The sequence below is a fragment of the Danio aesculapii genome, chromosome 17, assembly GCF_903798145.1.
Source record: "Danio aesculapii chromosome 17, fDanAes4.1, whole genome shotgun sequence".
NCBI lineage: Eukaryota > Metazoa > Chordata > Actinopteri > Cypriniformes > Danionidae > Danio > Danio aesculapii.
The window spans coordinates 26,963,055-26,988,824 of record NC_079451.1 but is presented as its reverse complement, the minus strand read 5'-3'; the positions used below and the strand labels follow the sequence as shown (position 1 = coordinate 26,988,824).

Sequence of the window (25,770 nt, the reverse complement as noted above, 5' to 3'; positions counted from 1 at the left end):
ATATATATCGAGCACTATATCTTGATTAATTGCATCCAAGACAAATGTTTGTATTTACATAATATATACATGTGTACTGTATATATTTGTGTTTGTGTGTGTGTGTGTGTGTGTGTAAATACACATATATACACAAGCATACAATACATAAAATAAAAAATATACAAAAAATATATTTACAAATATATTTATTTTACATATAATTTGTATTATATATACACACAGTACTAGGGCTGCACATTATATCGTTTCAGCATTAATATCGTAATGTGAACATCTGCAAGTCACAGAATAAGCAATGTTGAGTCTCAGTTAGTTTATCAGGAGCTACAGATTACATGTGATTTGTAGCATCACCACTAAGTTTAACCATAATAGAGTGAAACTATTATTTGCATGCGTTTTTTCAACATTTCAAGAGAGTTAAAAAAATTTGGCTGCAAAAAATTATAATGTTGAAAAGTGTGATAATGATTAATTGTATTTAATCATTTAGATGGAATGTAACTGAATTCAAACTGAAAAGAAGATTATTTTACTTATCCCATTGGCAGAGAATTGTGCTTGTTTTAAGTAAAAACTCTTAATTTTCACTTATTTCTTCTGAAGGTGAAAATAAAACAATATTTATACCTGATCTAAGAACATTTTTGATATTTGGACTACAAACAAGAACATTTCAGTACTGTGATTATTCAATTTCAATACCTCAACACATTTAGACTCCCCAGCAGACAATTGTCAAAAATGTACGGTATTCATAATGCAGTAAATATACTGTAGCAGAAAATTCAAATATTGTGATTTTTTACCAATATCATGCAGCCCTAGACAGTACAGACAAATATATCTAGTAAATATGAACTTTTACTTTGGATGCTATTAATCACCTGACAGGCCTATAATATAATTATATATATATATATATATATATATATATATATATATATATATATATATATATATATATATATATATATATATATATATATATATATATATATATATATATATATAAAATTATATATATATATATATATATATATATATATATATATATATATATATATATATATATATATATATATATATATATATATATATATATATATATATATATATATATATATATATATATATATATATATATATATATGTTTAAATCATCCAGGTTCCCATTATTGAAAGCAACCAGATAAGCATGTCTGTGTGTGTTGGGAATGAACATACTGTGTTTAAGCCACATGTTAGCATGCTGTGTGATGTTCTCAGTTTAGAGAGGTCATTATCAGGTCCACAGGAGATGTGCTGAGGTCAAAATCACCTCACTGTCACCTGCTTCTCTACTACCTGAGAGCAGAGACACACACAGAGATGAGAGGTCGGAAGAATGACTCAAAACCAAAACACAACCAAGGTCATATCATACAAAATATCACACACTGCATGGCCACAATGATAACAATAATAATAATAAAACAACTGTTTTCAAGCAAGCAGACACTTAAGAGACTTTGTTTGGACCTTAAGTGCAGGGATTAATATGTTTCTGGTTATGTTATGGCAATGATTATTTTAATGATGCTAAAACGTAATGACGATGACAATGTATGTTTAAATAAATTACACAAGATTTAACTTGTTTTAATGTAATGCAAGTTCAAAGCACTTGTAAATATAATTTTTTTAATGGATGGAACAATTATACACTATTTACAGTGCATAACAGGCCATAAACATATTAATTATTGCAATAAAGTTCCAATTGCAAAGTAAAGTATTTGCTTGCAAGCAAACAGTGATTATTTTTTCTCTTATTTGCCAAGCAGTGTACATTTAATATAACCTGTTATTTAAGAAAAATATATTTAGTTTGAGAAAGAAAGACTAGAAGCACCACATGTCATGTATTTCCTACACAAAGATTTATTTCTGTTACAATAAAGGTACATATTGTAAAGTCTACAGATTTTGTATGGCAAAAGTATTAAAATGAAATATCATATATTTTTTTGCCCTTGAGAGATGATTATCTCCTCCTGTCAGCAGGACACCAGAGGAGCAATATTAAACGGTAAAACTCCCATTAAGGTTATTTTATGCTTCATAGCATGTTTTACAATAATGACATCTTAATAAGCTTTAATATTATGGGTCATTTGCTTACATGCCAAATAACTAACAGAAATTGGAAAAAGGTTCAGCATTTACACCCAGCAGCATTGCTTTATCATTCAGAAAGAAACCCAGAACTGATTTTAAATAAGACATATGAATGTTACAATCATACGAATAACAATACTGACGTGCAAATCCATGTTAACCGGAATGTAAAGCATCAGCTTGAGCTTATTCTGAAGCAATAATCATTGCTGCTGTATTTCACACAGATTATTCCTACAGTCCAGATATATAATTTAACCCCAAACACAGGATGTAATCGACATACTATAAGAAAGGAACGTAGCCCTGATGTCACTGCATGCCTCTGCAGCACAGCAATAAGACTCCTAATATTCAGAGAATGCACTTTTTTTCATTGAGAGATGATGAAGCTGACATGCACAGCCCTTAAGATGCTAGCATGGTTTACTTGACCATCTGATCGTGACTGATTTGATCAAATACGACAAAAGCATGGCTTGATTTGCACTTAAAATAAGGTTAAGACATGCATGGAAAATACAAAAGGAAAACTGAATAAATTTCCATTAAAAGTAAGTAGTCCTTTACTGCACGAGTATTTAATCTCTTGCCTCTTACCCCATAGAGCTAATGGATTCACTCTTTGTAGTTGTCATTCAGACCTGTCTGACTCTTGGAGAGCGAGTCCACATTTGCATCTAGTAGGAAGAAATGAATCCGCACTCGCTGTAGGCTGTTTGGATAGTGTTTTACAGCCTGGAGAATCAAAATGCTGTGTCTTGACAGCAAAACAGGGCACTACAACATTAGACACCAGTTTAGGATTAAATGACAACTATGTCATTGGGGGGGAAAAACAAGCTTTGTATAGTAAGATTTGTTTCAGATTACAAATCCCAAAATCCAAAGAATAAATGAGCAGAAATAATGTTTTGTAAAATATAAATGAAACAAATTGTTAGAACAAATTTATTATGATATTAAAATAAAATAATTAGCATTTTAATTAAATTTCAACTTAAGTAAAATGACCAGATGACTGAAAGGGTCTTTGAGGAATATGAAAAAAGTCTATTGGCTCTTTGTTTTTAACAGCGATTACTTAAAATGAAGCATTTTCACAATTAAAGCATTAAGATTCAAACATTAAATTATAAATGTAAAAAAGTTAAATAAAGGCAGAATCTTAAATGTATTTTATTCATGCAAATGATAATTTCCTGTTTTTTCCTTTTGAATTTGGTGTGAAATATGAACTGAATATGAACCGAACACGTTCTATGGATTTTATGAGTTTACAAACATGCAGCATGTGAGTTTGTGTGTTTGAGTTGAAACTTGATATGTACGGCACAGTATTTTGAGGAACAATATAAAAACTAAAGTATTTTTAGAGTTCTTAACACTGATACTGAAGCTCAGATGGAGCTGTGCTGTTCTATCACACTGCAGGGTTTGTAAGAACAAACATGTCTGTCTGCACACAGAGGTCTTTTCAGGCTTGTTCATTAAGAACAGCTCTAGTTAGTACCTTATTTCTGATGTATTCAGCAGACAGCATGGACATTATCCACTGACTCAAACATCCTCACCCAAACCATTTCTTCACATGGAAATTGCTACTACTGTAAAGCACAAAGACTAAATTTGTAAAAATGCTGTAAAATATTATTTATGATAATAAAATATTTTATATACGTACTTTCACGTGTACTGTTTTTACTTTGTCTTTCTTTGAACTGATCAAAGATACTGTACTTATGAAAGCACATGCTTAGAAAATAAATGCATGAAATTAAGACTGACCCAATGCGAAGTGAAGGATTCACTTATTCAGGAAACATAAAAAATCATGTACATAACAACAATTTAGAATAAGACATCTGATAATGTGTACCAATATCCAAATTGTTAGTCACTGTTTTAGCAAAGCTGCTTTCAGATTTAGTTCCATTATGGTATGTAATAAGATTATTTACATATTAAAGTCTGTTACTAACTAAAAAGTTCATAATAAAAATTGCTGTCACTTTAGATCATGTTTGCTTTACATTTAGATTCCTTTTTTCATAACTTGTTAATTGAATAAAACTGAATTAAGCAAAAAATAAATAAATAAAAACTAAAACAAAACTCTTAAACCTGAAACATTTTTTGTTTGTTTGCTTAGTTACATGTCAATGTTGTCATTAATCAACATGAGAAAACATTTTACATTTAAATGTACTGTTAAATTATTAAAATATAAACTATTCGTCTCTGTGGAAATGTTTGAATTTAAAACTTGCAAAGAATTCCTACTATCGTGTGAGCAATTTATCACGAAGTAATATAATTACATGTATTTTAAGATTTAATATATTCTAACTGGAAGGACTACATTTTTGTAACCAGATTGCATACAACCATTGAATACATATAATCTAACTACAACTCATAAAATTAAATCCTACTCAACATTTTATTTGATTAAAGGAAAAGTTCAGCCAAAACTTAAAATATTTTCATTAATTACTCACCCTCTACTTCTGTTAAAGCTATTTGAGTTTCTTTTTTTCTGTTAAAAACAAAATATTATATTTTGAAGAATGTTGGAAACCAGCAATGATTGACTTTCATTGCATTTCCCCTGCTACAGATGTAAATTGCTACAGTGCTTCAGCATTCTTCTAAATGTCTTTTTTGAAACAGTGAAAAGAGTAAATAGTGAGTACATTTTGACTTTTCATTTAAGTATTCTATTTTACTACAAAAATACACCATACAGTAAATTATTTACAAATTGCAGTCTCTTACTAACTAAAAATTACACAATGAAAATTGCAGTCATTTTAGATCATGGTTATGGACTGCATGTTTGCTGATTTACATTTAGATTTCTTTTTTCTTAACTTTTAATTGAATAAAACTGAATAAAGAAAAAAAAAACTCTTAAACCCTTAAATCTGAAACCTTTTGTTGTTTGGTTTGTTTAGTTACATGTCAATGTTGTCATTAATTGAAATGAGAAGACATTTTACATTTAACTGTACCGTTAAATTATTAAAATATAAACTTTAAGTCTCTGTGGAAATGTTTGAATTTAAAACTTGCAAAGAATTTCTACTATTGTGTGAGCAATTTACCACATGAAGTAATATAATTATAAGCATTTTAAGATTTAATAAGATAATTGGAATTACTACATTTTTGTGTCCAGATTGCATATAATCAGTTAATACCATTGAACACATATAATACAATATATAACACATATAAATACAATTCATAAAATTAAACCATACTGAACCTTCTATTTTATTAAAGGAATAGTTAACCCAAAAATGTAAATATTTTCATTATTTAATCACCCTCTACTTCTATTAAAGCTATTTGACTTTCTTTTTTTCTGTGAAAATGAAAAGAAAATATTTTAAAGAATGTTGGAAACCAGCAGTCATTGACTTTCATAGTATTTTAACCTGCTACAGATGTAGTTCTAGGCTCCAGCATTCTACTAAATGTCTTATATTTAAATAGTTAAAAGAGTAACTAGTGAGTGCATTTCCATTTTTGATTGAACTTTTGATTTAAGTATTTCATTTTAATACAAAAATACAACACGGTCTAGAAACAATGGTTTGTTAATGACATTTAATGCTTACTTGAAGCAGACAAAAAGACTGATCTTTTTTTCTAACTGTGTAATCATGAATACTTTAAAGAGTGAAGGATGTTTCGTAACTTATTAATCAACATTCGTTAATTGCAGAGTGACCTGTGCTGAGACACACACCCATATTAAGGACCTGTGTAACCTGCAGTGTCAGTAAGTAATTTCAGTATGACTCACAGAAAGGCCAGGTCACACATGACCTCTGCCATACCATCTATACTAAAATAACATCACATCACAGTGCAGAGAAAGAGACACTGAGCAGCAAAACTGATATCAAAAACACAGAGCACATCTCTTATCACTTTTATAGACTCAATCGATTGATTTAAAGAGATAGTTCACCCACAAATTAAAATTCTGGCTTCATTTACTCACCATTCACTAGTATCTGTGATTCTTTCATAAACACAAATGACTGCCGGCTCCCATTGACTTCCTTAGCAGAAAAAATACTATGTAAGTCAATGGGTTCCAGCAACCAGCAGAAACTCATAAAGGTTTAAAAGCACATGCTGGAAAATAAATGATGTGGTAACTATTAATAGTTGGTTAAACTATCCCTTTAAGAGATTCATAATAATATTCAAGTTATTTTGTCTTTTTCCAAGTGTCTACTGCAATATAAATATTAGTTTCTTAACACGAATGGCGGTTTTTAAATCATATGGTAAATACAAACAAAACAATGTCCAACATATGCAAATAAATCCCCCTAAACTGAAAGTGAAAGAGACTTTTGTGAAGGGGGATTATGAGTGATTAATCCGATGCAGATAAAGCTATGCTACAGAGATAAAGCTCTTTAAAGTGTAATCCCCTTCTAACACTGAAACATACACACGTCTTACCTCTCTCTAATAAAAGAGAAACTCCAGGCTAGCAGATCACTCATCTAATTAACCACACAGAGCTGCTTGAGCTGTTAGTAAGAACACAGAAGCAGATACACAAGGAGAAAGAGAGTATAAAAACACAAGACGGGACAGAGAGATCAGGACAAGGAAGATCAGAGGGACAAAATTGAACGCCAGGGTGGAAATATACACAGATGGACGGACAGAGAGAGAGCAATGGTCCGGCTGTATCCTGGCCGCTGATCAGAGACCTGTGTCACCATCAGTGTTCAGACAAACTCATAAATAAAGCAGCGACAGGATTAACCATCAAACACACACCTGGGGCACTCGTTTCCAAACACACACTGTTCAAATGCAGCAGAGTATACTGTATTATACACGAACACATGATATGGCTGGAGTGGAATGCTGGTTGAAATAATACCATAATGTTTTCTGTGAGGAATGTTTTGCCTTCCCATGATTCCATTGAGTGGTGTTGTCATCTCATGTCCCATTCAATACCAACTTGAGCAAAGCAATAGAGAAAAGCAACCACTGGAACGGCCACAGAAGACCAGTCTGTTGAAGAAATGGAGGAGAAGAGTTGGTGAATGCTATATTACAAAGGCAAGCAGAAACTGTGTGGCTTGAAAAATAAGCAAGACTCAAAATGTTACCATCAATGCCTTGATCACATGTCTCTGAATTTGTTTAGGAAATATTTAGTCAATATTAAATGTACGACCATCATTCAAAACAAATCTAATTATGCATAAAAGGATGTAAACAAAATGTCACTTTTTTTTTTGGATGATCTTCAACAATCTTTCAATTGACTAAAATTCCATTAGGGTTTATTGACTGGTTGAGTCATTGACATGAAGGCTCGAGTCTGATTGAGCCACCAATCCAATTTCTAACAGATTATTTGGTTGCATATCAAGATAGCTAACATGAATTTGCATACGGGTCAGAACTTTTTAAGGTTATTTTGTCATTCGTCATCATTATCTGAAAGCCTTTCCCCCCCACTACATGACAGTTATGACAGTTGAAATGAATAAACTATGACAGTTGAGGGCATGAAGAGTCCAGCAATCTGCACATGTTTCCGTTCAATAAATGCATCATCCAATTATTTAAAGTGAATCTTTTCTTTTTGGAGTTTTCAACGTGTTAGTGACTCTCTAGGGTATTAGTTCATCCAAAAATGAAAATGTTGTTATAAATTACTCACCCCCATGTACTGCAGTTACAATCCCCTGAGACATTTGTTCATCTTCAGAGCAAAAACTTTAATGTTTTAGATTCTCATCTTCCATATACAGCGATAGTCTCGAGACATTTAAAGTCCACAGATGCAACTAAAAAACATTGTCAAAACATTTCATGCAACTGAAATTATACAAAGTACCAATAATACTTCTGTGTGCCAAACAACTAGAAAAAAAGGAGTCAGGTCAGGTGCATGTTTCTATAAACGTTTGCCATCTATGGGGGGTTAAGCCCTGCTCACAATGTGAGATTTCAGCCACGATTTCGTCAGGCTGGTTTGACATGTTCACAGACAGCTGCTTAGCTGCGATCAGATTTTTCCTCCGATGAATTTCTGGCCGTGTCAGAAGATTTCAGACACTTTCCTGCAGTGACAATAGCTGCGATGACGGTCAATCCAAGAACCAAATAGGAACTCTGAATTTAATGACGTAATCATCCGACAATTCAAATGACGATGGATGACGTCAAAGTCCAGGGGCGTTTTTTTTTAGTGTTTGGCGCGTCTTCATTGTCGTTCAGTCTGACTTTATAACAGCTGAGATCTTACAGTGTCACATGGGAGCCATGTTCGTGCAGTCTGACATGCTACAATCAGGATTATAGAAAATTATTATTATTTTTTTTTAATTAAAAAATTTAATCGCACAATGTGAGCCGGCCTTAAGAGAGCTCTCGGATTTCATCTAAACTATCTTAACCTCTGTCACAAACATGAAAAAAGATCTCAAGAATTTGGAACGACATGAGAGTGAGTATTTAATAAGAGAATTTTCATTTTATTTGAGTCAACCAACCCTTTAATTACAAACTGATGGCCAACAACTTTAACATTTTCACACACAAACCATATAACAGTCTGACATTTTCTTCAATCATTTATGTATTGGCACTTATTAGCGGTGATGAGAATAACGGCATTATAAATAAACAGCGTTACTAACAGCGATACTTTTTTCAGTAATGAGTAATCAAATGAATAACTGTTTCCCCAATTACAACGTCGTTGCTGTTACTGACAATAAAAAAAATGTGTGGTACTATAATTGAGATCACTGAAACGATTTTCATGTGAACAGCGTCTCTCTCAGCCATAAGATGAGTTTGTTCGAGCTGGGGCAGGACACATAACCAACCAGTGATGATGATTGGTATAGGGCTGCACAATATTGGAAAAATGTAACATTGCATTTTTTTTTATTTTGCGATATATATTGCGATATAAAAACAATTTCACAAGATGACTTAATATCTCTATTTGGAGATAACTTATAATGTTACAACTGAAGTCAGAATTATTAGCCCCCCTGTTTATTTTTCCCCCAATTCCTGTTTAACGGAGAGAAGATTTTTTTTTCAACATATTTCTAAACCTAATAGTTTTAATAACTAATGTTTTACGCATCGGATGCCTTTCCAGCCACAACCCATCACTGGGAAACACCCATACACACTCATTCACACACACACACACACACTACAGACAATTTTAGCTTACCCAATTCACCTATACTATATGTCTTTGGACTTGTGGGGGAAACCAGAGCCGCAATTGTTACTTTCCCTGGTAATTAGTTACATTTACTGCTACTGTCTTAGTTCTATCACTTTAAAATAACAAACACTGTACATCTCTCTATATTTAGCCTAAAACACTGCTTTATTTATTTATTTAGGCCTACTTATTTGTGTGTATGTTTGTACTTTCATTTTAGCTGTCATTTATTTCTTTAACTTTACTTTCCAAAATGAATCCTCATTGCACTTAACAAGATTACAATGATAATAAAGCGTAACAAGTTTTTAATGATTAATGAAGGAAATATAATGTTTTTTCATTTTCATTTACTAGTAGCAGAGTATTTACAGCTGCTGTATATTTCTGTCCATTCTCATTTTGTCCCTTTGTGCCCCCGGCAGCATAGTCGCAAACTGCGATTCTACCTAAAAACACGTTCAGTCCTTTAGTGCGGCGGCAGTGGCACTCGTGGCTGTAATGCTCCTTTTAAAGTGTCACCCAATTCAATTCAATTCAATTCACCTTTATATGTGTAGCGTTTTTACAATGCAGACTGTCAAAGCAGCTTCACATAGAAGATCATAGTAAATTGTATGTACCCACTATATGTAACTCAGTTACTATTTGTGAGAAGTAACTAGTAACTACAACTAATAACTCTTTTAAAGGAACGTGCTCAACACTGCTTATTAGTTACTGCAACATCAAGGGATGCATTTCTGTTAGTTCTGATTTCTAACCTCACACAGATGAACAAATATAAAATCTTATCAGACCACAGGGGCGTATTCACTCAGTATCTCATTTATAGTCTTTTCTGCCAACCTGCAGTGAACAACCATTCAATGGTGCCATTGCAATGTAGCACAGGATCACTTTGCAAAACCTTTAGCGACGGTCAGTACATGGTGTAATCACCTTCCCGAACTTCACCTTAACAGCAGAAGCCATTATATTCCTCAAAACAGCAGAAAGACACACCTTTTCCTAGACTATCCAATGCACTTACACATGTCTGTTACTCTGAAGTGCTTATGAATGCGTGTTATGGTAGTAGTCAGCCTTAGATTAATTGTATCTGCAATGTTCCATAAAACAGAGACATTCATTTGTGGCTAGATCATAAAAATTTATGTTTTAGTAAACTTATTTTTATTATATGTTTTGATCTGAGGAAATGGACTTAATCTCAGTTGGCCTGAAAATAGTACCAAACTGTTAACCCCCTAGACAGGGTTTTGTGTGGGTGTGTGTTTGTGTGTCTCTATGCATGTTTGCCTCTGGTGGGTTCATTAAAAGGACCTGCCTTGTTGCATCAGGGACAAAAAAGACAAGGGGCAAAAAGAAAATAAGAGTAAATGAAAGAAGGGCGGTCTTGATTGCATTTGGTTACTCCTTGTAATTGTCCTTCAGGTGCTGGAGTCACAGCTCTTGGACACTTAATGCATTTTGTCATGCCAACTACAGACGCAAAACACTGCAATATTTGAAGAGCTATAAAAAAAAAAAGTTGGATAGAAAAGGAGCTCAGAGACAGTGTGTTCTGTGTCTCTTTTCATCTTTGTAAGACTACAGATCATCGTGAGTGTGTTTTTTTTTCAACTTGGTCCTCATCCAGCTACACACAAATCCTCTAAAGATGACTCAAGCAAACCTTTCGAGAAACAGACATACGTCAACAACACACACACTCACACAGTAAGAGAGATTTAAAGGTTATTGATTTGTGGATACTCATCGAAACTGAATATACATAGGATATACATAAAATAATTTTATGTATGCAATGTCTTTTCACTGACACATTATATTTGTTACAATATAATAATAATCATCCTGCTACTCAATATGCAAATCTCAATATAAAGGTAGATATTTTAACAATGTTCATGTTAACATTTTATTGCCAAATTTTATTAATCAAATTTTTGAGAGTTAAATGGCAGTGTGCCGATTTTCTCTTGATTTTTATTAATAAGATTTGATGCCATTAATAACTTTATACATGGAAAGCAATAGACCCAATTTCCTCATTTGCGCACTATGTGATATTGATTTTATACAACAGTTCAACAAACAAGAAGGTAATATCACTTGTTACATTTTTCATTTATGGCAATAAAAATTTTTCCAAACAAATCCAGACCAGAGAATTTGTCCATCTCAGAGCACCACTGTAGTATTTTGTTCCGAAATTAATTTGTTTAGTAACTGATCAATTGAGTCAATGATCCAAGAATCCATTCATAAAGAGACTCTCTAAATGAATCAGATTCACAGAATTATTCATTCAAATGATTTGCTCAATAAGAAAGAGACTTCCTGCCACCAACTGATGGTTTTAGCATAGTATTTATTTAGCCATTACAAACCTACCCCCCTCCCAAGGTACCAGCACAAAAACACATTAAACATATATTGTTTAATGGGCTACATGCACAGCTAGTGTTTTTCAGCCAGCAATAAACTTCCCGGTGAAAGGTTTATGTGACTATTTAAAATTTTATAAGGTTCCTTTTACAGCATCGACATCGTAATGTAATTAAAATACAATAAGTTAAATAAACGCAAGCAGAAATTTAGCTGTTTCAATGAGATGATAGACCATGTAAACTCTAGCGCCGTCAGTGGCAGCAGGCTAGCGCAGAAATTAAATTTATATTTTAAAGAGATGGCAGGGAATAAAAGAATTTAATGCAGTGCTTCTTGTCCAGTCTGAGACCAACTTTATATCGTATGTCTATCAGACAGTGAAGATCACTTATTTTTGAAAGAAAACAGATCTTAAACATGGCAACTTTGTAATGAAAATTAAAAGTCTGTGAGCATTTACCCTATTGTAATTATCTAATAAAAAAATCCCCAAAATAATTAAAACTAGTTAAAAATCTTCAAGTGTTTCAAGAAGCTTAAACACAACTGACATAAGGGAGCATATAAATGTAACTAATATAGTAGGCTATGCTTCTCATAATAAAATGGAGAATAAAATGAATAAATGAAACCCGCAGCACCTCCTGCCTCTAACTGCGAGGAATAAAACCCTTCAGTCGGCGTCTGACTGACAGCTGCTTTAGCGGGTGGGCAGATCAGCATGGTTACCTTTCAGAGATGCTGAGAATGAATGATGACCATAGTGACCGTTGTTCAGACTCTGTGGTGTTCAGGGTACCTGGTGGCGAACGGATGAATAGCAGCTTCTAGAAACTTCCAGACAGACAACCACCTGTCTATATCTTTTCACACTGCATTTTCACACTGAACTTTCATAAATGTCCAGATGTCCACTGGTGCTTCAGCTGCTCCAAAGCTTCTTTTCAAATGGATTTACAATGGGATTCACGTGAGCGAAAGCAGCACTCAAGGTGAATTAACTCCATACTGTAGGTTTGTCAATCCTATTATCATGTGTATCAGGATGATTTTAGATTATCTGTGTTTCAGTGAAAGTTACATGATAAAAGTTACAAATTTTGTTTTGCTTAGCGACCATGAAATGGAGTAAAAAAATAATAATAATTAAAAAAAACATTCTGTCATATTGTTTAGATTTTTAAAGCTTAAAATGGGTTATTTTAAACACATTTTCACTGAGGGCTACTTATTATTATGGCTGAGCTCAGTTATAACTGTACAACTGTATAAATGTTAAGATACTGTAAATAATTGTCTCCTAATTGCACCATAACCTATTAAAGAAATAAATAAAAACATGTGCTTGCATAAATGTAAAATAGATGTTACTTCTCTAGGTTATTTTAACATGAATCATTCAGGTTAAGAAACCCACATTACTCCATTGAGTCATTATCTTTCTTTACAATTTTAATACATTTGAGACAAGCAGAACTACAGAACAACAAATCGTCATCTAAGATTTATAAAATGCTATCTGACATTTTTGTCAAAACTGAGTTATTAAATGACAACTTATTTACATCATGTGATTTCTTTTGTAAGTTGTTTACATTTTAAAAAGATTTTATCTACAGTCTCTAGCTTCTGTGAGCCAATCAGCATTTCTAATGCATGCATGGGGACCAATCAGGATCAGCTTTCTTTGTCATTCCACCGTACTGCTCTGTTGTTAAAAATATGTAATATATTAAATGTGAAATATTTTCATTTGTGTATATATAGTCAGTGAAACTATATATTTTCAGTGTTTATTAAACTTTGTTAAACAACTTATTTGCTCATTGTCTGTTTACTTTTAAAGTATTTAAATTTGATATTAAGCCTTGAAGGGCACATAATTGATTTAATTCATTGGGTTTTAAATTACAACAATAAATATTACCATATTAATTACATAAAATTAACAATTGCACTGGACAAAATATTTAGCACAGCCTTGTATTCTTAATTTAAACAACAACAAAAAAAAACATTCATCCTAAAACATTAATTAAATGTTATAGATAGCAAACATTTTACTTTCCCAAACTAACATCAACATAGTTACACCATTTTTTAAAATTAAATTAATAAGCAGACTGATAGTATTTCTTGAAAAGTTGTGTCTTAATTAATGATCTGCCAGACAGAATCTTATAATACCAAGCAGAAAATAACTTTAGAATTACCTTTTATCTGCATTTGCCCTGTTTGATTTGCCCCAATTTGCAAATTTAAAAGAATTTTACATTTAGAGTACATGTAGGGTCTCTGTCATGTTAATGTATGAAAGAGAACTGTTGCAGACATATTGTTTGCTATATAAAAATGCAAATCTTAGAAGCTCAATATCTCAAAATCATTCAGAATGCAGATAGAACCTTAAAATTCTCAGGTGATGAAATAATTTCGAACTGCTATTTAGTTAAATATGCGACATTTGCAAATCAAACAAATCCTGCTTAGTTGAAGGCTAACACTGACTAGTGATGGCAGATCCCAAACAAACATGCGTTATGGGAGATGAAGTTTATGGTCAGCATACGATATAAAGCAGTGTGGACTTTTACTATAATGCTGGGTTCACACCAAACACAAAGCACCAGGTCATTCACTCTAGATTCTAAAAGTTCAAGGTATTGAACTCACGCAAAGCATTCCTCGAATTTTCCACTTGAGTTGAATATCTTGAACGTGTGTTGTTCATTCTGCATCATTTGCACCATACATTTTACCTTGCATAATCCACTAGCACAAATACCTAAATTTAAATTTGGTATGAATCATGTATATCTCATACAGCCGGATTAGGCTCACGGGTCTAGAGATTGACATGTAAATTGAGGATCAACACTAAATAGGAAACATCTTTCTATATTACATTGTATAAATATTATTATTAACTATTATTATTAAAAAGAAACACTCCAATCCAAGAAACAGTTTCACGAACTCATTTGTATCATCTTATATGTATCACAAAACAGTGACTCAGTCCTTCTCAACTCCAATTGCTTTTGGAGCACTTCAGAATGAATTCATTTCCTCTCTTTTGTGTCTGATCTGGCATGAAATGACAGTGTGTCTCGTATCATTACATTACAGCACCAGATCATTACAGCTCAACCTTTGAATCACATCCTCAACATGACCCACAAAATGTTAAAAGGTTGAAAACTTTCACATTCCTGGAGAGTTTAGATACTTAGTAGGCGGCTGTGGTTGACGTCTTAGCTGTTACAGACTGAGGGGAAAGAAATCTGACTGATGAAGTGTGCTGTATAAACGTCTCCTAATCCTAGAAGTGTACTTAATTGTATTGAATATGCACTTGTGGTAATCTTAAAATCATAAACGTGTATTTAAGTAAAACGTTTTGAATAATATAATATTAATGAAATATTGTTAAAAAAAAAAAAACAAGTACACTTACATGAGGTTTTAGGTTTATTAATACACAACTAAATGTGAAGATAGTAAACATTTTTATATGGTGAAATAAACAATTTCACCAGAATTTTTTAATTATTACATTTTATTGATCCTTTAATGAAATAAGCTTGTTTTGATGCATTTACTAAAAGTATTAAGGTGCATGTAAGGTACCTAAATAGGACTTTGACTATAGAATGTTTTTAAAGGGGTCATAAGTAAGAATATTTGTTCATTAATCACTTTATTTGTAGATATGTGAACAGCTTTAAAAAAAGTTCTGTGATTTTTTCGAGGTTGTCTGTATTTATGGTTCTAACTTCTTTTTACTTCCAATAAAAGAATGAAAAAGAATTTTAACATGAGTATATTGAGGCATTGATTAGCATGCAGTCTTGTGTAGATTACAAACAATAAATTTGTTGGCGAGCGGTGAGTTAGAGGCTGAAATTCACTCAATGACCTCCAGTATCGCTAATAATAAGGTTCACTTGGTATTAGTGAGTTTAAAAAAAGTGTACTTCTTTTCTTTTCGATACAGTGGATCATACCTTGCTGTTACGACGCCTCAAAAGTATTGGATTATCTGATCATGTTATATATAATATTGATCAAAATATCAAAAATGCTAATTTTCAGTATTATGCTCATGATAGAGTCATATACACAGCTGCATCTACACCCAATCTGGCCCTTTCTCAACTACAGATTGCTTTTAATGTACTTGAACATAATTTATTTGAATTAAAACTAGTTTTAAATGTTTCAAATTTATGTTATTTTTAAATTCAAAACAAACTAAGCAAATGCTAGTTTCTACTACTAATCATAGTGCAGAGATTGAATTGGTGTACCAGTACAAATATTTTGGAATTTTAATTGATGATACACTTTCTTTAAGGTATTACATTCAGAAACTGGTTAAAAAATTCTAAGTGGTTTTAGGCTTCTATTTTAGAATTAAGAACTTCCTTTCTTTTGATGCTAAAAAGAAGCTGGTTGATGCAACATTTATGTCATTATTGGACTACGGTGATGTTGTTTATATGCACGCATAGTCACAGATTCTGCATGCATTGGATAATGTTTACCATGGTGCACTAAGATTTATAACAAATTTTAAATCCCTTACTCAACATTGTTGTATACTAGGGTACAGTAGGTTGGTCTGCTTTGTCCAGTCGTAGGCTCAAGCATTGGCATATCTTTGCTTACAAATCTACATTGGGATTACTCCCATCATATCTACAGATTTACATTTGTAAAAAAACGGTCCTTAGTTATGGCCACGGTTACAGGATATTTATTTACTGTCTGTTCCTAAAGTGCAGACTGAGATGGGGAAAAAGGCTTTTAAATACGCAGCACCTTTTGCATGGAATGATCTGCAAAAAAAGTTGCAGTTTAAAGAACTGATTTCACTAAATGCTTTTAAAAAAAAGAGTATAAATGATTTAGAAATTGAAACACAGGCTTGTAGATGTTTTCAATAGTTTGTCAATGTGTGTCAATAGATTGTCATGTTAACTGTCAATTTTTTTTGTTGTTGTTGTTGTCTGTTAGACCCGTGTGACATGTATGCTGCCTAATCTTGGCTAGGAAGCTCTTGTAAATGAGATTTTTAATCTCAATGTGTCTTTCCAGATAGAATAAAGCTTATAAGAATAATAATAGTAGGAGATTGAATTCATTGAAATGACCCACCTTGGACAAATAATTTCTTCCAGAAGATTCTACCTACATGGGTCCCACCCAGAAAAAAGAGATTGGACAGAATGAGAAATGCAGTGGAGAAGGCGGAGATTAGAGCCAAGCCACGTCTCTGCATCTGAGGTGTCAGACAGTAGACCTAGATCAAGACCAAAATATCAGATAATAAAAATCATGCTGTGTTATTTGATATTTATTAAGTAATCTTTGAACAACTTCTTTCATTAAAACAGTGACACTTAACAGGTGGAGCTTTGTGTGAACTCACAATAGCATGACGAAGAGGGCGAGAGGAGAAGAGGAGTGCAAATGCGCTTTCCACTAACACCCCTACCCAGTTCAGCAGTGCCCAGTACAGCAGGTAGTCATGGCAACCATGCCAGAAACACACAAACCCAAACGCCAGCGCAGTGGAGAGAAGCTTCCGGAAAGCACCATGACGTGAACCACCCAGAGGCACATATATGTACCTGAAACGAAAAAAACACATGCTTTGAGAACACATACATATAAAAAAAAGCTGAGATGTTTTTTTAAAGCTTACAAAGGTGCCAGGAAGAACCAAAATGGAGTTTCACATTGATATTATAGACGCAGCTTTTATTTTGGTAACCCAGAAAACCTTTTAGTGAAAGAACCTTTTTTTTTTTTTTTAAACTTAAGAACTTTACTTTTTCACTGCGAAGAATCTTTTGCGGAATAAAAAGTTTCCATGATTTTAAAGGTTCTTCATGCTGATAAAGTACCTATATGTTTAAGGGTGTATGTTGACAAAAAAGAATTACATAGTTTTAATATTGAGCTGATGATATTTTCTACACTACTGGTCAAAAGTTTAGAATAATTAGAATTCAACAAGGCTGAATTTATTTTACAAAACTACTGTATAATACTGTAAACTATTCCTTCAGTTTAAAATAAAGGTTTTCTTTTGTAATGTATTTTAAAATGTAATTTATTTCAGTGATGGCAAAGCAACAAGTGAAGTTTCATAAACTAATTTCGAGAGGAGCACGTGATATGATTGAGCACGTCTGGCCGCTCATCTGTAATCAGTAATAATCCAATCAGAGTGATCCTAGTTTACTATAAATGGATAATTTTCTCCTTACTGCTCTATCTTCGTTTGGAAGAATCCCCCCTTGCACCCCATCTCCTCCTTTTCCTCCCTTTTCTAAATGGGGAGCTCTCGGGACCTACCTGATCTCGGATCTCCTGATATGCTTATCAACTGAGTGGGAGCCCTAGGCTCAAATATCTCCGAGCTCAGGGTTCTCTCCCAGGACAGCATGCCAAACCTGCTTTAAACGTCAAGCATGTCTAAGTGGGAACTCTTGAATAAAGAAATCTATTTTGCTACAAACTTTTTTTTATTTTAAATCCTATTTGAAAAAAAAAAAAAAAAAAAAAAAAAAAAAACTCTTCTTTTTCTTTTATACTTTTCGATTGAGGGTTGGCTCCGCCTTAAACTAATTGCTATAGGAAACACCTGTCATTTACTGCCCTCGACCCTTTAAAATGCTATGGCTGGCGTTTGGAAGAGGGCTGCGGCTTTGGACCGGACTTTTTGTTCTGTTTTGTTATATTCAGTTATTTATACATCCAAAATTGCTACACTCCATTACTTATTCATCTATACACCTACATCTGAAACACTACTGATTCCTGACTACTACATTTACATATTTTTGCTTTAAGTTGTTTAAAACCATTTCTTTAAAAAATGATGTTATTTAATTTTGGCTTTCTTGGGTGTCCTTGTGAGCCACGGGGCTGACTCTGACACATTGACAGTGAAAGAACAAGAAAACTTAAAAAATTATGTTTAATGATTTAAATGAATATTTCTTAAACAACAAATCAGCATATTAGAATGATTTCTAAAGGATCACATGCCACAGCAGTAATGATGCTGAAAATTCAGCTTTACCATCACAAATATTAAATAAATTACATTAAATAAATCACAAATTTCAAACCTTTATCCCTTCTCTCTTAAACCTAATTCTCCAACAAACATTTTTGCTGTTTTAAATTTGCAGTAATCCATAAGTTAATATACTTATGGAGCTATTTTCACCCTGGCCATAATACACTCTTAAATGAACATATAAATGGGGAAAAGTGTAAAACTGCAACCAATAACAAACAGCAAAGAAAGCTGGGAAATTCTATACTAAACCTGATCTCTCTCTCTCTTTTTCTCACTACAGCCGTATAGTAGAGTTTCCATTTCAGGGCTGAGAGAGCAGCAATCTGTTCTAATGAGGCTGTTGGGATAGTGGAGGACTTGACTCATCTGTGTGTGTGTGTGAGAGAGAGATAGTGAAGAGGATAAGATTAGCCCCTGACCACGGCTCCAGCTGACAGAGTGTGTACCGATCAAGAAAAGAAGTTCAACTATGGTTTATTTTATCACACTTCAAAAAAACCTGTGCTATTCTATTTTTATTCTTCAGAATTCATGTGTCTGCCTCTGCTCTGTATGACCCCTAATAGCATTGATGGGTTTCTGTGGATTCGCTGATGTGTTAATGAAGATTTGCTGATAGAGTTCACTGGCAATGTGTCAGAGAGAAACAAAATTGTATTATGAATCAGTGAGGTAAAAAAACAAAACAATTATGACATCCTTAAAACAAAGCAAATATTATATTCAGCAAGGATGCACTGAATTATTCAAAAGCTCACTCACTCACTTTCCTTCAGCTTATTCCCTGCTTTATCAGGGGTCGCCACAGCAGAATGAAATGCCAATTACTCTGGCATATGTTTTACCTTCCTAGTGCAACTCAGTACAGGGAGTGCCAACCCTAAATGCCGGGAAACCCACACACTCTCCTATTCACACACTTTGTTAAATTTTAGGTTATTCTATAACCTGTATAACACTAATTAACCTACACCTACCGGCCACTTTATTAGGTACAACTGTCCAACTGCTTGTGACTGCAAATTTCTATTTTATTTCCAGTACCTTGTTGCGACTATACCATGAAGGATTACAGCAGTTCTGAAGGAAAAAGGGAGTCCAACCCAGTACTAGTAAGGTGTACCTAATTAAGTGGCCAGTGATATATCACATGACTTTTGGTCTGTGGGAGAAACTTGAACACCAGACGAAACCCATGCAGACACTGGGAAAACATGGTCCATATTCATAAGCTACAGTAAATTTACAATAAATATTTACAATGTTCATGTAATATTGAAGGGTAAAAAATATGAAGTTTCCTCAAAATTATGTTTTCAGTCAAATTAAAACTGGCATTATATCCAGAACAACTAATAAAAAATGAAACTGATTCAAATAGCTCCTTTTTCCACAGTTGATATATCCATCATTAAGTATTTAGACAAGTATTTCGCAATTTAATACATTAATTAACCATGAAGAGACAAACAGATATGTGACCGACAAAGCCGGGTCCGCACTCTATAATATTGGCTACAATTTGGCCATCTGAGACCCATTTTGCAAATCCTTAAAGATTTGTTTGATCCTAGGCCAACATCTCTAGCCTTTGATCGCTAGTTTGACATCAGTGACTGATGACTATTGCATCCAAATTTCACTTCCAATTAAATTCTGCCAGTGTCAGATGTTTTGAAGCACAGCCTTATGAAGCCCTTCAATGAAGCAAACAACCTGGGTTAGGTTTATGGATAGTACCTACAATTATCACCCAGTAAATGCAAAGATGTAAAAGTGAAGCAGGATGGTGAAATAAATTGGCAGCAACTGTGGTAAAGGCAGTCAGAGAGACTTAACCACTCTGCTCCATCTACAACTTATCTTTATCTGACTGTGAAATTCTCACAGTTCCACTCACCTTCTGCTCTGAGAGCAGGATTATACAGAGAATGCATCATTCTCTTTATCAGGAAGTTTAAAAAGCGCTGAAGAGACTCTTCTCTAAAAGGGCCCCCTATCTTGCAAAATCAACTTTTGGAAGAATAACGTGTAGAAATAGTGAGTACACAGTTATATTAGAATGGTATAAATCCATAATGTACATTGATGTGACCAAGTACCTAGGTTGAGTGACCTTGAGGCCAACCACACCATGATGTTTGGTAATCCTTGCCCATAGATACTGATTGACAGGCACGTATTGTCATGTCCTCAGTCAGCTTTTAGTTTTCAATTGTCAATACAAGGCAGGATTTGCAAAGACATTCAAAGGATGGATCTATTCCAACCATTTGTGATCAAGCTTTACCTCAAGAAAAAGAGGCAGACTTTGTATTTTTAAAGGATTTTGAACTAATCGTCACGTAAATCAATAATAGCAAACAGCAAATTTTCTAAAGGAGTTTGACTGAGGCTTATTCATTGTTGCAGGAAGGCTAAATATACTCCATCATAAACTACACAATATAACCATTTGGAATACAACTTTGGCAATTGTGACTCGGTTTCTATAAATCACTGTCAGTCATTGTACTGTGTTTATCTGATCCTGAGTATCCATGAAGTGGACATGCTCAAACACTGCGTTCTACTTTCAGTAGGGGGCGGGGAGAACCAGCTTAACTGCATTTAAAGACACATGCCCAAAACAGCTCTGACACAAAAATTTTATATGTTAATCGGGGTACAATAAAATTATCTGATGAGTATTTTAAGCTCAATATTCACATTCTGGGGACACTAAAGCAACACTCCCATGTTTCACCATTCTATTCTGCCATAATCCAGATTAAACCCTTTTTAATTTTTCTATGAAAGGTTGCAGTAACACCTACACAGAGCTGTTGAACCACCTCAGGCCCCTTTGGTCTCAAATGATAAATAAAATGTGATATACAAGAGCTGTCCAAGAGGATTATGCTTTTGTTTTTGTTTTGGCATGAAAATGCTTTAAAAAATGTAAAAAAATGATGGCATTCCCTTCTTTTTCATTAAAGTCATGCATTGTCTCCCTATCAATACAAACTGCAAATCAGTCAATTTACGTGACTGTCGAAAGTGCTCCATGGTGATAAAGAGATGGTATTCCCTGAGCAGCATCTGTACATGCAATTTGAAGAGGAGCAAAAGTGGACCCTTTGGGATTTGGGTGTGTTTAAACAGACAAAATCCCATAATAAAATGTAAACATCTACGTCATGGTGTTGGAGGGCAGGGATATGCCTTTTTTCACATCCCAATGTTAACAGCTATGCACAAAAGACTTATATTACATCTTGTAAAATGGGAAATAATTCGCTTGTTAAGTGTGACATCATGCAAAGTGGCTTCCGGGTCCAAGCTGTATGGGGCGACTCAACAAATGGTAAAAATAAAATGTTTACAAAACGATATATATTATATATATATATCTATATATATATCTATCTATATCCATCTATCTATCTATATATCTATATCTATATATATCTATATCTATATATATATATATATATATATATATATATATATATATATATATATATATATATTTTTTTTTTTTTTAAGTTAGAAATATTGGCCCCCCTGAATTATTAGCCCCCCTGCTTATTTTTTCCCCAATTTCTGTGTAACGGAGAGAAGATTTTTCCATCACGTTTCTAAACATAATACCTTTAATAACTCATTTCTAATAACCGATTTATTTTATCTTTGCCATGATGACAGTAAATAATATTCTACTAGATATTTTTCAAGACACTTCTATACAGCTTAAAGTGACATTTAAAGGCTTAACTAGGTTAACTAGGCAGGTTAGAGTAATTAGGCAAGTTATTGTATAATGATGGTTTGTTGTTTTGATGGTTGCAGTTTCCTGTTGTTTCCGACGTGTGTTCAATGTGCAAAGAAATAAGGATAAGACCAAGGAAGGACTTTTAGAAGAAAAGTTTCAGTATAAAACAATTTATGTCGCATTACCACACTATCCAGCGTTTCCTCCAGAGTTTCATGTAATTTCGTATGTTTCATTTTTAATCTTTCGACTTTTGTTTTAAATGGAATTTGATACCACATGCCGAATGGAAAGAAAAACCTCCGGATAAGACGTCGGCGGTGTTTAGGCGTTTGTTCTTTTTGCTATGATTGACAGCACTAATATACATACATATATATCACAGACACCAATATTTTAACAATTTATAAAATATTAATCAAATTCTGTCCACCTGATATTTGGCATTGATCCATACATGTGTGTGTGTGTGTGTGTGTGTGTGTGTGTGTGTGTGTGTGTGTGTGTGTGTGTGTAATATATATATATATATATATATATATATATACAAATGATTACAATTGGCTCAAGATTGGCAATCAAAATTCAAGACATTGCAATCTGCAGAACCTAGGAGGTTTAAAAATAAATAAATAAAATAAAAAAAAATTTGAATGAAGTTGATTCCTGTATTGCATAGCATGCATTTTGTATGATCTCTCTTGTTTTGTTAAAATTATTCACATTTTCACTGATGCTGCAAGGGACTTAAAACTTTCACTTTACACTTTTCACTTGTTTATTTAATTTCACAACCGAAACATTTGAGAAACGCGAACAATGGACTGCAAATCTGCAAAAAAAATAATTCAACTTTTCTTATACTCCAATTCCTCATCTCATCTTCCATTACAATTTCAACTAAAGTATGTGATTTAATTTCTATTGAGCTTGATGATAATTATTAGCACTAAAAAAAACCCCACTGCAAATAATTCTTCTTATTCTACTTGTACTTGATATGCAAATAAATTACAAAATGAATCGATTATAATGTCAGCCAAATGCACTTGAAAATCCATTTAACAAATCACATTAACGTCTAATTTATGTCATGCATTCTGAATTGAAAGCCTCATCCAGGTGAATTAAGGTAATCTTTTAGCACTTCAGTACTTATTTAGCACAGATATGCCACTAAACCCGATTGGATTTTGCATTCGTTTTCGCTTTCTTTTGTTAAGGTGCTTTTTAAAGCCCAAACGTAGACGCTGCCCTGCTGAGAAAAGTGTTTATGAGCACATTTTCATTATGAAGGGAAACAATAAGGTCTCGTTCTGCCTCTGTGGCCACCGCAGTATAATATGGTACTTATATAAGGCTCATACGAACTGTGATTCGATTGTTACCAGCACATTTCAATAGACAGGAGATGACACTCAACAGGGCTGAAAGCGAGGCGTTCAAGCAGACAATAGTGCGACAGGAGCGGTGCGTGGCGTGTGTCTGTGGACGCTTTAAGATCAGCGGTGAGTCACGCCAAGATCCTCTCCCACATCTCCACACTCCAAAACTCACCTCTTCACAATTACTGCACATTTAAAAGCACATTAAGATCTCTCTAAACGCACTTTACAACACACACATATACACACACACACTACCCACATTCAAACTCCAATTATGCAGATCAGCTCTCTCTTCCACGATGCAATCACTACATTTTAACAGAGAGTGTGTGTGTGTGTGTGAGAGAGAGAGAGAGAGAGAGAGAGAGAGAGAGAGAGAGAGAGAGAGAGAGAGAGAGAGAGAGAGAGAGAGAGAGAGAGAGAGAGAGAGAGAGAGAGAGAGAGAGAGATGGAAAAAACCAATAAGAAGAAATGGAGAACACGCTTTCAGGAGGGGACCGAGAAGTTTCTGCTGAAAGTATTGAAGTAATTATACTCACATTTCAGAAAGCCATGGGATGCTTCCCATTTGGGTGGCTGTGGAAACTGAACTATATATGAATTTTACAGCCACTAGAATTCATATAACATAGGTATGCATTTCTAGTAACTGAATGATTTAATGTTTTGTTATCAATACAAACATGTTATTGAAAGTATAATGGTATGTGGTAATCAAACAGGACTGGGAAAAGAAAGCCTGCTTTATTAACAAAAGTTACACTTGCTGCTTGTTTAAACTACTTATTTAAAATGAATTGAAACAACACAATTCATTAGGTTTTTTTTTTTGGGGGGGGGGGGGGGGGGGGGGGGGTTGCAACTTAATTGTTTTATGTTCAATCCACAGTTCAAGTCATGCTTATTTATATAGCGCTTTTACAATGTAGATTGTGTTATAGCAGCTTAACATAGAAGTTCTAATAAATTGTTACTGTGTCAGTCCAGTTTTCAGAGTTGAAGTTCAGTTTTGTTCAGTTCAGTTCAGTTCAGTTCAGTGTGGTTTAAATTTCACTACTGAAAGTCCAAACACTGAAGAGAAAATCCATTGATGTGCAGCTCCACAAGTCCCAAACCAAGCAAGCCAGTGGCGAGGAACAAAACTACACCAATTGACGAAAGTGAAGGAAAAAAAAAAACCTTGAGAGAAACCAGGCTCAGTTAGGCATGAACATTTCTCCTCTGGCCAAACTTCTTAACTTAGTAAACCTATGAAGTTAACTTATTCGATTTGTGTTGGGACAACATGAAGTAATTGCGTGGAACCCAGCATTTTTTTTTTACAGTGTAGGTTCCTCTCAACCTTGAAACTTAATAACACTGAAAATGCACTTACAGCAAACTTTGTGCAGGAGTCCACTTTATTAGAATTCTGACTGGCATCTATAAACCAATGGCTATTCTTTATGTTAAAACTGATTATCTATTACAAAGAAAATTTAATTTTTTGTTAAAATTTAAATTTAATGTTATTAAATTACTAGTATTCTTAAGAAATAATGAGCGTTAGCTGATGTTAATTTTCATTCATAAAATTTCTTTTCAGCTTGGAGCCTTTATTAATCAGGGGTCAACTTATCCAGCATATGTTTTACGCAGTGGATGTCCTTCCAGCTGCAACCCATTACTAGAAAACACCCATACACTCTCATTCACACATACACATACACTGCGGCCAATT

At 33.6% G+C, this 25,770-nt stretch overlaps 1 protein-coding gene across 1 annotated transcript in view; it reads right to left on the bottom strand.

Annotated features, from left to right (window-relative positions):
* Positions 1–5,764: 5,764 nt before the first annotated feature.
* Positions 5,765–25,770, bottom strand: part of hhat (hedgehog acyltransferase) — a 68,695-nt gene continuing 48,689 nt past the window's right edge. Inside the window, exons 10-12 of the mRNA XM_056477525.1 lie at positions 17,244–17,445; positions 16,970–17,114; positions 5,765–7,221 (exon numbers count right to left, since the gene is read on the bottom strand). Coding sequence (XP_056333500.1) covers positions 7,142–7,221; positions 16,970–17,114; positions 17,244–17,445 — 427 coding nt within the window. The 3' untranslated portion in view covers positions 5,765–7,141. The remainder of the gene's footprint in view (positions 7,222–16,969; positions 17,115–17,243; positions 17,446–25,770) is intronic.